This window comes from Neopsephotus bourkii, unplaced genomic scaffold (genome assembly GCF_033783945.1).
Source record: "Neopsephotus bourkii isolate Nb327-2 ecotype Australia unplaced genomic scaffold, CSIRO-AGI_Nbou_v1 NB_962, whole genome shotgun sequence".
Lineage (NCBI taxonomy): Eukaryota > Metazoa > Chordata > Aves > Psittaciformes > Psittacidae > Neopsephotus > Neopsephotus bourkii.
In genome coordinates, this window is record NW_026901456.1 from 5769062 (window position 1) to 5782598 (window position 13537).

General features: G+C 37.0%; 1 protein-coding gene across 2 annotated transcripts in view; it reads left to right on the plus strand.

Annotated features, from left to right (window-relative positions):
* DYRK1A (dual specificity tyrosine phosphorylation regulated kinase 1A) overlaps window positions 1-11504 on the plus strand; it is an 86727-nt gene extending 75223 nt beyond the window's left edge. For both annotated transcript variants that reach the window (XM_061359149.1, XM_061359150.1), the window contains exons 7-12: window positions 1408-1694; window positions 4232-4378; window positions 4761-4901; window positions 5192-5498; window positions 5810-5934; window positions 6965-11504. In XM_061359149.1, the coding sequence (XP_061215133.1) occupies window positions 1408-1694; window positions 4232-4378; window positions 4761-4901; window positions 5192-5498; window positions 5810-5934; window positions 6965-7588 (1631 nt within the window). In that variant the 3' untranslated portion in view covers window positions 7589-11504. The remainder of the gene's footprint in view (window positions 1-1407; window positions 1695-4231; window positions 4379-4760; window positions 4902-5191; window positions 5499-5809; window positions 5935-6964) is intronic.
* Window positions 11505-13537: the final 2033 nt, after the last annotated feature.

Sequence of the window (13537 nt, forward strand, 5' to 3'; positions counted from 1 at the left end):
TAAGCCCAACACAAGTGTAAGAATGCGTTAAAGTCTTAAAGTTTTGTGAAAATTTGTGGCAGAGTGGAGGAGAAATGTTCAAATTTCATGTCTTCATTGGACGGAAGATACGGCAAGTTAAGCTCTTATCCAGGCTGTCTGAGCTGTGTGGCAGCTGCAAGTGGTACTACCTGGCCAGAAGCATGCTGGTAGTTATAAATCAGTTGGAGTAAGTAGTGATTCCAGCAAGCTTAGGTGGTGTAGGGAGGTACTGGAATCAAGTGAACAAAGACCACAAGAAAAGGTGCTGGTGCTTTCATGGTGGGAGGATAGTGGAATTATGACAAAGATGAGAAAATATGAAAGGTCTAGACAATGAGGGTATTGCAGGAACTGGCATCAGGCTGGAAGCAAATTGTACTGTTAGAATTGAGTTGTAAGGGACTCATAAAGAACTGGCATAGGACACCAAGTAATAACTGAAAGTCTGAATCCTCATTGTGCTGATACTGGTTCAAGATTTTATTATAACAAAAAGGAGAATGTGTTGCTTTTTATCTGAGAGCCAAAGTATTTTTCCTATTTCAGTTGTAGCTTTTCTGTGGCAACCAACCTGAATGATTGACAGACCAGTGAATCCTGCTTGCCCTTAAATAGATTCATGTGGTGAATTTTTCATCTATTTCATGTAAAAACTGGAGTGGATTTGGACTGGATTGGTTGATTTCATAAGCTGAGATTTTTGCTTGATTGAAATGAATATAATGCCCATGGATATTGATCAGTTTTATTAATTGAAGTAATCAATTGGAGTCACAGCATACAAATTGCAGTAATGTCAGTATATTTTAAATCAATCCGACAAATATTTTCTCTATAAACATAAGGGAAATTTCTAATAAATAATTCAGTCTGAAGTGCAGTATCTGCTTTACTGTTGAGAATACCTCTGTATGTGCACTTTGTTCTAGTCAGCTTGGACTTGAATACAGTTTTAGCTTTAGGAGGATGGAAAAATGAACTTTCCCTTGAAAAAGATCAAAAGTAGTGTGTCAAAACTTGTGTTATACAGTTTGTGCTGCTTTTCTTTTTTGCTGAGATTTTTATTTACTCAAAGATGCGTTGGCCTTTTCTAATAGGGGAGTTATAGCTTATTTAAAAAAAATAGTACTTCTGTCTTTTAAGTAGTTCTTTGGTTAATGTAGCTTTCCTGAGGTACACTTGAGGACACTTTAGATGCATAAAATGTCCCCCTGCACTTCAGGCACGGGAACAATATTTTGTAAATAACCATAGATCCAGGAAAAAAAAGTAACACTATATTGTCTTACAGGTCAGCTTCTTACATATTGGTTAAAATATTTAATCATTGTGTTGTAATTAGTAGACACAGGATATGTGTTAATTATTTTCTTCCCCTTTTTAAAGTACATTTGAAGCGCCACTTCGTGTTCCGAAACCATCTCTGCTTAGTCTTTGAAATGCTGTCCTACAATCTGTATGATCTGTTGCGGAACACCAACTTCAGAGGTGTCTCACTGAACCTGACACGAAAATTTGCACAGCAGATGTGCACTGCACTGCTTTTCCTGGCGACTCCTGAACTTAGTATCATTCACTGTGACCTAAAACCTGAGAATATACTGCTCTGTAACCCCAAACGAAGCGCTATCAAGATTGTTGACTTTGGCAGTTCGTGTCAGCTTGGACAGAGGGTGAGTACTAGGAAAAATTCTGTTTATGCTACTGTTGGAAACATGTGAAAAAAATCATATAGATCAGTAATTTAAACTTTATTAATAATTATTTAAGTGAAATACAGGTAATATTTACATAGGGTTTTAGACATCAGCAATCCACAGGAGCCTTAAATATGAGGTTTAGTTCCATAGTAGTTAAACCTTCACCATAGTGATAAATCTCCCATCTTTCTTTTCTTCTTGGTTATATTTGTATGCTATGTTAGTGCAGAATGCATCAGTACTTGATTGTAGAAGTCTGCAGTGCTATTAAATAAATATTTTTTTTCTTCATAGATACTCTTCATACTTTAGCGTTTAGTGTGCCTTAGAGATATTTGAGGGTTGAGACAGTGGAGAAGCTGGCTTTTAAAGATAACTGGTTACTAACCCATTTTTACAAACACTTCCCAACCCGTGGGAGTTGCATTCTTTTTGATTCTCCTCTCCGTCCCTCCCGAGAATAGGAGGAGGGCAAGATGGGGGGGGAGTGAGTGAAAAGCTGTCTGGCTGGGGTTAAACCACGACACTGTGGAAAGACTAAATTGAGTTTAGTGGTGGTACTAGTATGAGTAAAGATGCATATGGGAAAAGCATTTCCAGGACAGAGGGCCAAATCTATTTTCTGTCAGCAGTTCTTCATATTAGGATAGATCTGTATTACTAAATAGTTGACCAAAAATTTGTAATTGTGTCATGTTGTTCATGTACTTTGAAGATGAGTACATGCTTTTATTTGAGCTATTAGAAGCTCTCCAGCATAGCCAATTACCTTTCTATTTGCTTGAGGAAATGTTAAAATATATACAGTACTTAATATACAAGATATTAAGATCATAAATAATTCAGGATCATAAATAATTCTGCTTGGATGCCAAAGCCTCTTTTCTTTAGAAAGAGCTTTGCATCGTATAACTCAAATGTTTGATTTGTACTGACAATTTGCTTGCTGCAGAATTTACCAGGATGTTCTGTTCAGCTTTCACCTTATAGTAAATTCTTTCCTGGTTGAAAGAATTCTGTTCAGCTGAGCAAGTGACCATTTCTGTTCAGGGTACCTTTGCTTTAGTTGTTTGATAACAAGCTGTTAGCTGGAGAGGTCAGGAAGACTTCTGTCTATAAAAGTTAGACTTCAGTGTCTTTGGGAAAAAAGGGGATTTTGAGCCTTCCCAGGTCCTGTTGTGTACCTTTGGCAGTTTTACTTATGAAGTTGTGGATGGTATCTTTTTCCTTTGAGAAAGCTGGATGTTAAAGAAACCAAACAAACCAGACAAAAGAACTCCCCAAAATACGCAGCGTTTCAAAAGGTGTGAAGTTTTGGAAGTAGGACTAGTAATGCTGTAGATGGGATATGAGAAGAATTAAGAAGTTTCATGGACCAGCTTTAACAGAAGGCCCTCAATTCTCTCTTGACGAGTCAGGACTGGCCAGTGGTACCCCATCACTTTTTCCCCATAATAAGTTTGGGAAGAACAGCTTGGAATATTGATTAGTGTATGGAAAGCAGTGGTGAAACACATATGTAGATTAACAGGGGGACTTTTTGCTATAAACTAGAAACTTCTTAGTCTGGCGTGAAGGGAGACACCAGGAGGTGAAACGAGATCTGGATTGTGTATGTCAATGATACAGTTTTGAGATGTTAAAAAGCAGAAATACACACCCCTATGGTAATTATTCCTTAAAGTTAATTTACAAAGCATTGGGGAAATACCAGTACCTTTGTGGAAAGTGCTGGATAAAGTTACGTGTTGCTTAGAATATGAAGTACAGTTCTGTTGGGTGTTATTTGTTTGGTTCTTTTTTGTTAAGGGTTTTGGAGTTGGGTGGGTTGTTTCTTCCTCCCCCCTTGTTTTTGTGGTTGGTTGGTTGGTTTGGGGGTTGTTTTTTGGTGTGGGGTTGTTGGGGTTTTTTGGTGTGGTTTTTTGGTATGCCTATGTTTAAGCCAGTCTCCAAGTTTAAAATCAAGATAGAATTATGTGTCTTATGAAATGAGCAGGAGAACTAAGCAGTGGTGGAAGGGGGTTGCTTTTTCCGATGTGTTGTTTTCTAGTTCCTAGAATCACCTGATAATTTCATCACATCAGAATCCTGGCTTTTGATCTTTTACTGTCAGTTTTGTCTGAAGTGTTACACGATTCTGATGTGGCTTGCAGAATGGTTTTTCTTAGGGTGATAGCAGAGAAAAATTTTGTGCGATTATCTATAATTGCATGAGGTTACACTCATCAACCCTAAAAAAGTAAAATACTGACATCAAGAGTGAATCTGTACTTGTTTTTTCTTTTTCTTGGGAGGGTGAACACACTGTGAACTGTTATTATTAGTAAGAATTAACTAACTGGCATTTTTTGTATTTTTATTAATGTAATGACTAGATGCTTTTTAGTATCACTGATACCTTGGCTTTCCCTACACCAAAAATGTGTTTCATGGTAGCTCTATTTTGTAATACATAATCATAATAGTGCTCTTTGGATGCTGTTTATTACCTTTATATGCTTTTATTTCAGATATATCAATATATCCAGAGTCGTTTTTATCGATCACCAGAGGTGCTACTGGGAATGCCTTACGATCTTGCAATTGATATGTGGTCCCTTGGGTGTATTTTAGTTGAGATGCACACTGGAGAGCCTCTTTTTAGCGGGGCAAATGAGGTATGCAGCTATATTATGGTACAAGTAATTAGATTTTGTTGTTTTTGTTCATTCTCATCATGAGTTTCATCTGTTTAATTCTAATGCATAAATTAGGGAAGTCTAGTAATTCTAAAATGAATAAGCATCAGTGACAGCAGTGTCTTTTGTCAGAACTCTAAATTGCCTGTTAGTAATTTTCTGTTTCTGGGTCCTCCCTCTTACTCCTTATACACTAATTTGCTTTGTACACAGTGGATTTTTATTTTTTTTAAATTCACAATTAATTTAAAACTTGTCTGGGTTTTTTTTTCCATTTGCTTCCTGTGCAGTGAGAATGTCACTGTGTCACACTGCTCAGCTCTGTCATACATTCCTCACAAAATTTCTTTATTTGGAACAGGTGGATCAAATGAATAAGATAGTGGAAGTTCTGGGGATACCACCTACTCACATCCTTGACCAAGCACCAAAAGCAAGAAAGTTCTTTGAGAAGTTGCCAGATAGCACTTGGAACTTGAAGAAGACCAAAGATGGAAAAAGGGTAGGTTATATAACTAGGACAATAATATTGGCAGTTTCTGTAAATAAAATTAATAATAATAAAAAAAAGTGAGATGTTACTTTGTTTTACATCTTGCCTTACTGAAAATGCAGCTTTATTGTTGTTTATTAATTGTTCCACATTGTAAGACAAATTAATGAAATAACACATTCCGTAGTGTTAAATAGTTTCTTACTTTTATTTTACTTCCTTTTATGGCATGTTTAAACTGTGCACATCCAAGGCTTAATATATAAATTGACTTCAAGCAATTTCTAACTTCCCAACAGGAATACAAACCACCAGGAACTCGTAAACTTCACAATATACTAGGAGTTGAAACAGGAGGACCGGGTGGACGCCGTGCTGGGGAATCGGGTCATACTGTAGCTGACTACTTGAAGTTCAAAGACCTCATCTTAAGGATGCTTGATTATGACCCTAAGACACGAATTCAACCTTATTATGCCCTACAGCATAGTTTCTTTAAGAAAACAGCAGACGAAGGTACAAACACAAGTAACAGTGTGTCAACTAGTCCTGCCATGGAGCAGTCACAGTCTTCAGGAACCACCTCTAGTACATCTTCAAGCTCAGGTAAATATTTCACATTAACAGATAACATAATAATTTTTGTTAATCACATCTAAGGAGTCTTTTTCAGATAAATATTCTATTTTTGGTTAAAAATCAAATATATCAGTCATGCTCATTGACTGCTTTAATCGGCTGGAACAGGTAGCTGCTCCAACAAAAAGTAGAAAATAGATGAGCCAAAATGTGAATGTTATTATAGGTCTTGTATTTTTACTGCAAAACAGTTTACATATCTTCGTGCTGTCACTGTTCTACAGGTTAGTTTTAAGTTTTGTGCCTCTTTAGTTATTGTGCATGTTATGATTTTATAGGTGGATCTTCTGGAACAAGCAACAGTGGAAGGGCACGGTCAGACCCCACACACCAGCATCGACATAGTGGTGGACACTTCACTGCTGCTGTTCAAGCTATGGACTGTGAAACACACAGCCCACAGGTATGGTTAAGTAAAGCTTTTGTCTGTTTGCTTTATATGACTTTTCTGAGAATATTAAAGTATAAAATCCCTATAAATTAAGTAATGCTTTCATTTCAAGTTTGAACTCATTTAGACACAGAACTAGCTCTTATGTAGTTGTATGTTTATGTTAGGTCAGTCACTTTACTGAAGGCATCTGTAAAAATTTTCAGAGATTCTGTAGTAGTGAAGGTTTTGTATTAATAGCAGTAAGTCAGATGGAGCTATCAGTGCTTACCTTGCACAGTGTGTAAGGGTACACAGAACTGTGCATCTTCCAACCCAGTGGAGAATAAACTTGTACTTCAGTGGACTCCTGCTGGAGTTCTTAATTCTGTTTTATGATGTTTGGGTACTTCACCAACATTATCGTTGATGGACTAGAGTTTATTCAGTACTTGTTGGAAAGAAGCAGCAACTCATTAACTACAAATAATTCAGTAATATTTTTATTTTAGTACAGAATGGTTACAAATATAAATTGTCCCTAAGCTGACAGTTTAATTTATGCAACAAATTGATGTGGAGTTAGGAATCTTTAATCACCTGTGTTCTTCCAGAGGTGTGGGTGGTACTCCTCAAATGCTGTTGACACTATTCAAGATATGAACTACAACATACTAATTTAGCTTAGTATGCTTATTGTATCCAGAGACCCGAGTCAGACATCAGGGCCTTATTTTTCTAAGGGTTGTACAAATATTATGTTGTTTATTGCTACTATTACATAGAGCTGCTTCTGTGACTTTCACAGTAAGGTCACATACTGCACTTACTTAAACTGTTTGAAAAAAACACCCAGAAAGTGAGCTCATTTTTCTTAAGGTATACTTAGAAAAGTGTATTAGAGACTCTTTGTAACTGCGTGCTTCCACTTCTAGAATAATTCTGCAGCTACAAGGGTTTTTAACTTTTTTGAAAATTAGCATAATATCATAATATCTCTCATATATTGCAAATGAACAGATTCAAGTAAGCATTTTAATTTTTATTTTGCTTATTACCATAGGTTCGACAGCAGTTTCCTCCTCCAATTGGTTGGACAGCCACTGAAGCTCCTACACAGGTCACTGTTGAAAACCATCCAGTTCAAGAAACCACCTTCCATGTAACCCCTCAACAACAGAATGCATTACATCATCATCACGGAAATAGCGCTCACCACCACCACCATCACCACCACCACCACCACCATCATGGACAGCAAGCCTTGGGTAGCCGGACCAGGCCAAGAGTCTACAATTCTCCAACAAACAGCTCCTCCACCCAGGATTCTATGGAGGTGGGCCACAGTCACCACTCCATGACATCCCTGTCTTCCTCAACTACTTCTTCCTCTACATCTTCCTCCTCTACTGGTAACCAAGGCAATCAGGCCTATCAGAACCGCCCAGTGGCTGCTAATACCTTGGACTTTGGACAGAATGGAGCTATGGACATGAATTTAACAGTCTACTCTAATCCGCGCCAAGAAACTGGCATAGCTGGACATCCAACATACCAGTTTTCTGCTAATACAGGTCCTGCTCATTACATGACTGAAGGACACCTTGCAATGAGGCAAGGAATTGATAGAGAAGAGTCTCCCATGACAGGAGTTTGTGTTCAGCAAAGTCCTGTGGCTAGCTCGTGACTAAACTGAAACTAAGTTTGTTTCTTGTGTGTTTTTATAGAAGTGGTGTTTTTCCAAAAACAAAGTGCAAAGCTGCTTGAATCAGAAGGAGATAAACTCACTGAACCGCTACAGGAGGGCAAAGCTGACTATTTTTTTAAACTTGAAAAGATTGCAAAGGGACAATGAAGTTTTTTTTGTTGGGTTTTTTTTTTTTTTGTTTTGTTTTGGTTGGTTTTTGTTTGTTTGTTTTTTGTTCTTTTTTTTTGTTGTTTTTCTTTTTCTAAGAGCCATCTCTGGACCCACGTTAATGGGTAGCTTAGTGGTGTTCATTTTTGCTTCCCCCATTTTAACCTGCCACAACATAGTCATAGTTTGGTTTTTTGGGAGGGTTTTTTTGTTTGGTCTCATTCAACAGGGGTTATTGTTCAAATGTTAGTTGTAGTTCCAAACTAGTTTCTTTTTAAAGGCATTGCACATGGTTTATAAAAAGGCCCTTTGAAGTTTTTGGGTGGGAGGGGAGTGAGTAATATATATATATTTTTTTTAGTTCCCCAGACAAACATGGGCACAGAAATGCAGTACTGTAAGAAAGAGGGACCTTCAGATTACACAAATATATATTCTTCAGCTGTAAAAAGGGACGGTTGTAATGGAGTTTGTAAGGCACATTGAGCATGCTAAGTGGCGGTGATCAGAACTCTCCTTTTCTGAATCTACTGAGGATCAAAGCAGCAATTGTAATGGGATTCTGTGGGTCTCATGTTTTGGGAGACCACAGTCAGTTAGTATTGAAATATGACTGGTTTCATAACTGAGGTGCACTGAGAAGCAATCAACGGGTCGGTCCTGGCCAGTCCTGGGGAGGTCTAAGTGGTGGTCTTTGGGATAACCTTTGGCCTTATGGATTTGGACTCTTAAGTTAGAAGAGCCTACCATTTCAGATGCAATCACTTTTGGACATGCTTTTGCAGACAGTCCTTAATGCTGAAAACACAGAGAATGGGTAATTCAAGAGGCCTTTCTTTTAAAATAGACTTTTGTGACCCACTTATTGTAAGGTATTGCAAGGTCACTTTGCGTGTGTCATAAAGTTGACTTCCTTATTGGTTGAAGGTCACAGGAGTAGTGGTTTGCGTTTGATGGAAATAGCTACAACTGTGTCCCTTCCTGCTTTTACTTTTTTCTTTTGCTTTTTCTCGGCACGTGGTTTCTCCACCATTACTTCTGCACAAAGACGTCTTCTGTTCATCCTGAACATTTTTAAAAATGCAGAATTTTATGTGACTGCTTTTTTGCCTCACAATTATGCTGTGAATTTTACAAAAATTTATTTTCTTTTTTGATAATTTATTGTACCAAAGCTGTTTTTATAGCACATAGATGTCTGTAACCAATAATGTAGCAGTTCTGCACTTTGACACAAGGTGTAACTAGACCATTTTTAAATGTCAGTTGAAAATTATGGCTGTACTATTGCTTAAACAAAACTGGAACTGTTGTTGAATTCATAGCCAATACATTTACAGCAATCTGTGTACTGAACATAATAGATTGACATCTACTTCAAGACTATAACATCTGTTACATTATAAATGTGTTCAGGCTTCTGAAGCTAAAAGGGACACTAGATCCAGAAGCTATGAAACCAGCAGTTGATTCTTGTATTCCTTATTAACATAATTGTAAACTTGAAGGCAAGACCTTGATTGCATGAACAGGTCCAAAATAATAGTCTGAGTAAAGCAAAACACTCACATGAGACCTGAGGTTAGCAGGCTGTATTTAACAGGTGCCTAATTTTTGGGTAATGCTGCCTTAATATAACACAGTCAGCTTGGCAGTTGCAAAATTTGTGGGCCCATTCAGAGATTTGTTTGGATGAAAAGTAAAAGCTCCGTGGAAAACATTTGAAAGAAGGGTAATTCATTGATTGCCCATCCCAGATTAACATTCTTTGCCCATTATATATTACAGAAGCAGTGATCTACCTCTGCCAGTAAGCCCTTCTAAAAGTTAATTTAGCAGAAAATTCAGAGTTCAGACTGGTCAGTTCCATGCGGCGAAGTCATTCTTTCAGACTAAAAGGTGGAATTCTGTATACTTACAGTGGCAGTGCAGCAGCTGACTACCATGCGAATGGGAATGAATACTTGGGATATTAACCATTTTTTTCCTTGTAAATCATGATTTTTTTTTTTTAATCAAGCAGTCTTTTTTTTTTTTTTTTTTTATTGACATGTCAACCCTGTGGATGATTTTTTTTTTTTATTTTTGGTTTTATTTTTTAACTCTGTAATTCAGAGAAGTTGGCAGGATTTGGAAGGCTGTCACCTTAGAAACAAGATGCTGAGTTTAGCAATATAAAAAGGAATCCAGTACTTACTGCTGTCTAGGAATATAAGGGTAATACGAAATCTGGGTAATTTCTGTGTGCGCGGGTTGCCGCACCTTAGCAAGCGCCAAAAAATAAAGCAGTTAAAAAGAAAATCTGCATAAAGAAGAAATCATAAAATCCAGTGCTTCTGCATACTGTGTTATGTTACAGTCCAGTTTTGTGTGCTTTACTACACAGTTTGGTTACAGGACTTCTGTGCATTGTAAACATAAACAGCATGGAAAAGGTTAAATACCTGTGTTCAGATTGTAAGATCTAGTCCGGACTTGCTGTGTATATTGTAACGTTAAATGAAAAGACAAGCCCTTTGTATTATAGTCATGCAGTCTTATGTATGATAAACAGTTGAATAATTTGTCCTCAGACTCTTTACTGTGCTTTTTAAAAAAAGAGTAATTTAAGAAAAAATGTAAACATAGTAAATCTTCCTATGCAATTAACCTACTCCAAGCCATGGTATGGTAGGTATAATTATACTATAATATGTAAATATCAGATACATTGAAACAGACTTAAAAATATGAAAGTAAAAGTTGGAGGCATAACAGATAATTTTGAGTTTTTAATTGAAACAGCAAGGTATACAAATCATTGATGTATGAACACAGCTCTGCTTGATTCTGATGGACTGTACTTGTAGTTTGAGTTCTTTATATTATCATCTGTTAGTTTGAATGTTCTTATATGCACTGCAGCTTTCTACTTATTACAGACTAGCTGATGTTAAGGCCAGAAGTGACCATGGTCATGAAATAATCTGACTGGCACGCCATTACTCCTTGAATTCAATCTAGTTGTTTCTGCATCATGAAGTCCATGTCTTTTGGGTGCAGTAGAACATACTTTTGAAAAAGATAGCTGATTTTCATATAGATTCTTGAAGTGTGAGGGGTTTTCCATGTCTCTTGAGTGATTCAGCTAGATTTCCATACTCTTAGTTCTCCTTCAGTTTTAGCACTGTTTAGTTCCAGCTGCTGGCCATCAGATAGCTAGCTGCCTATTAGAATAACAAATAACTACTCTAGTTTTAAACTATTTCACTTTATTCACATAAAAAAATATGTTAAATAACCTATATAGATGGAGTTCCTTAAATCTCTAACTGTAAAGCTTTTTCAGCTCTTCTGAAACTTCAGGTGTTTTAAAATCCATTCTAAAAGCATGGACGGAAGATCTGCATACAGCGTCTGGTAGTGATTTGGGTATCGCTGTGTGCGTGTAGTATGTGCAGGTACATTCTTGAACCTTTCAGTTTATATCTTCGCTTGTTTGTTTATACCTCCGAGGATTGCATTTTTAAATCTTTCAGTCTCAGTTATTTGCATTAAAAGATTGTAAATTTAGATGATAATCCATCATGATTCCTAAGTCCTTTTCAGAACTGCTGCTTTTCCAGGATGTGGTCTTCCATCCTGTAAGTATAATGATGTCTGAATGGGACTGGTTTACAGAAGGGTTGGATTCACCTGTAGATGTGGCTTGTCTTCATTGTTTATCACTCTACCATCATTACTTTCATTAAACCATCAATGTGCTTATGTTTTAGTCTTGATAACTGAAACCTCTTAAATACCTTGGAAGATAATTCCTCTTGAAACCCATCAGGGACATCATTTTTTAATGAGGAAATAATCTAAAGCTCTAACCCTCTGACACAGCATGGTGAATATGTCGTGTTGATTTATAGAACAAAATACATATCAGTAAGATCATTATGTGGAACTTCTGAATAGTATTTAAGTATCTTTTTAGGCAGGATTACACAAGTAACAACAAAGTAGAGTTATTGCTGAGTATTGATCTCATGAGGATAGTTTTTATATAGCATGACTTTGGCAAGTGATTAAAGGATTGGATATTAGAATTGCACAGTATTTTACATCTGTCAAGGAGAGAAAGATACCATGCCAAATTGTGGTTTTCTGTTAAATATCCCTGATTTTGTGGGGCTCTACAGAAGTAACCTGATGGTGAAAAGTTTGCCGTTGGTGTTTATTTCTCCACCTCGTAACAATAGTTGAACTATTTTTTACTTAATGATCAAGATGCGTTGTTTTTATTGCAACAGTTTTTCATACTAGCCCTATCAAATATATGTGGTCTGCGTAGACCCAAGAGGATTTGTAGTTTCTGTTGTTCATTATATTTTACACTAGATGTTCCAGAGCATCACAGAGTTCAATCACAAGATGGTCACAGTGACTATCTCTGAGGACTTGAATGGTATGAAAATGTGATACACTTCATAAACCAGACAAAAGGTGGTAGTTAAAATTTTAAATTTCAGGCTCCTCTGGTGAACAGGAGTGAGAATACATAATTCACTTTAACCAATGTTCAGAGATTCTAGTGGGAAAGTGAGGAGAAACAATTCAGAAGAGAGTAAAGGTTGGAATTGGAAGAGGTGTTCTGTGTGGGAGGGACTCTAACCAGTGTGAACAATAGCATAGGGAGGTGAGAGAAGTACCCTTGGCTTGAGTGGAATTTTGCAGTCCTTAATTGAAAGAGAGACCAAGAAATTTCTTTCATGTAGTCCTAGGAAATCATGTGAGGGAAGCTAAATGAAAAACTTTAATGGCCATATTGAATGAATCTTAACGGTTCTGCTTTGATTGGAAAATAAGTTTTTCACAAAAGGTTGGTTTCCAGTAATTAACATGGGAGATGTCTAGAATGTAGCTGCGTGTTCTGTTTCAAGGTAGGTTTGAATCCTAACTGTTTATCAAGTGGCAAGGCCTGGGTTGCATCTGGAAGTTTGCAAGAGAGCAGAAATGAAAGATGGGATTATTTTATTGCTATTTAGGCTAAATTGGAAGGAGGAGGATTTGATTTCTGATGGCAGACCAAATGAGCATATGGAGGGATCAGTCTGGCAGAAGCAGCAGTAATGCATAGTGGATTGTCAGCATTTAGCAACTTGAAACGGATTTTAATTTATTTACTAACTAGGGCTGAGATGTGTAGGTTAAAATGGGCTGAAAGCAGAGTCTAGTGAGACCTTAAAAGATGCAAACCACAGCAGATGTTATAAATCAAGTTTTAGAGCTGTAGGAATACAACCCTAAACCCAAGCAGAGTATTTTATTGAGGGATTACCTATTAAAACTTCTGTGTTTAGCAGGATGAGAATGGAAGTGAGACTGACCAAAGGTATCCTTAAAAATAATTGTTGCCATGGAGTAGAGGGGGCACAGGATCTGTTATACCTGAAAGATATTTTATTGTGGATCTACCTTAGGTCCACATTCCTAAGGCAGGACCTCCTCTGTTTAACAAGCAATTTTTCCTCAGTGTGCAACAGTGAAAAGTACTCCAGCTAAAGGATGATACACAGTGTTACAGTGAAAAGCTGCTGAACCTAAAGCAGAAAACTAGCATCTAAGGGAAATAGTCAGAATATTTTCAGTCTTAAAAGAACATCATCTATTTTTTGAAAATTAAGGCAAGTAATATTCTCACTGGCAAGACAGTACTTATCATGATAGTAAAAATGTCATAAATTTTTCAGGAAGAGCGTGTGGAACAGATTTCTAAGCCAAACAATAATAATCCTTAAGAGCAGATGCATTCTG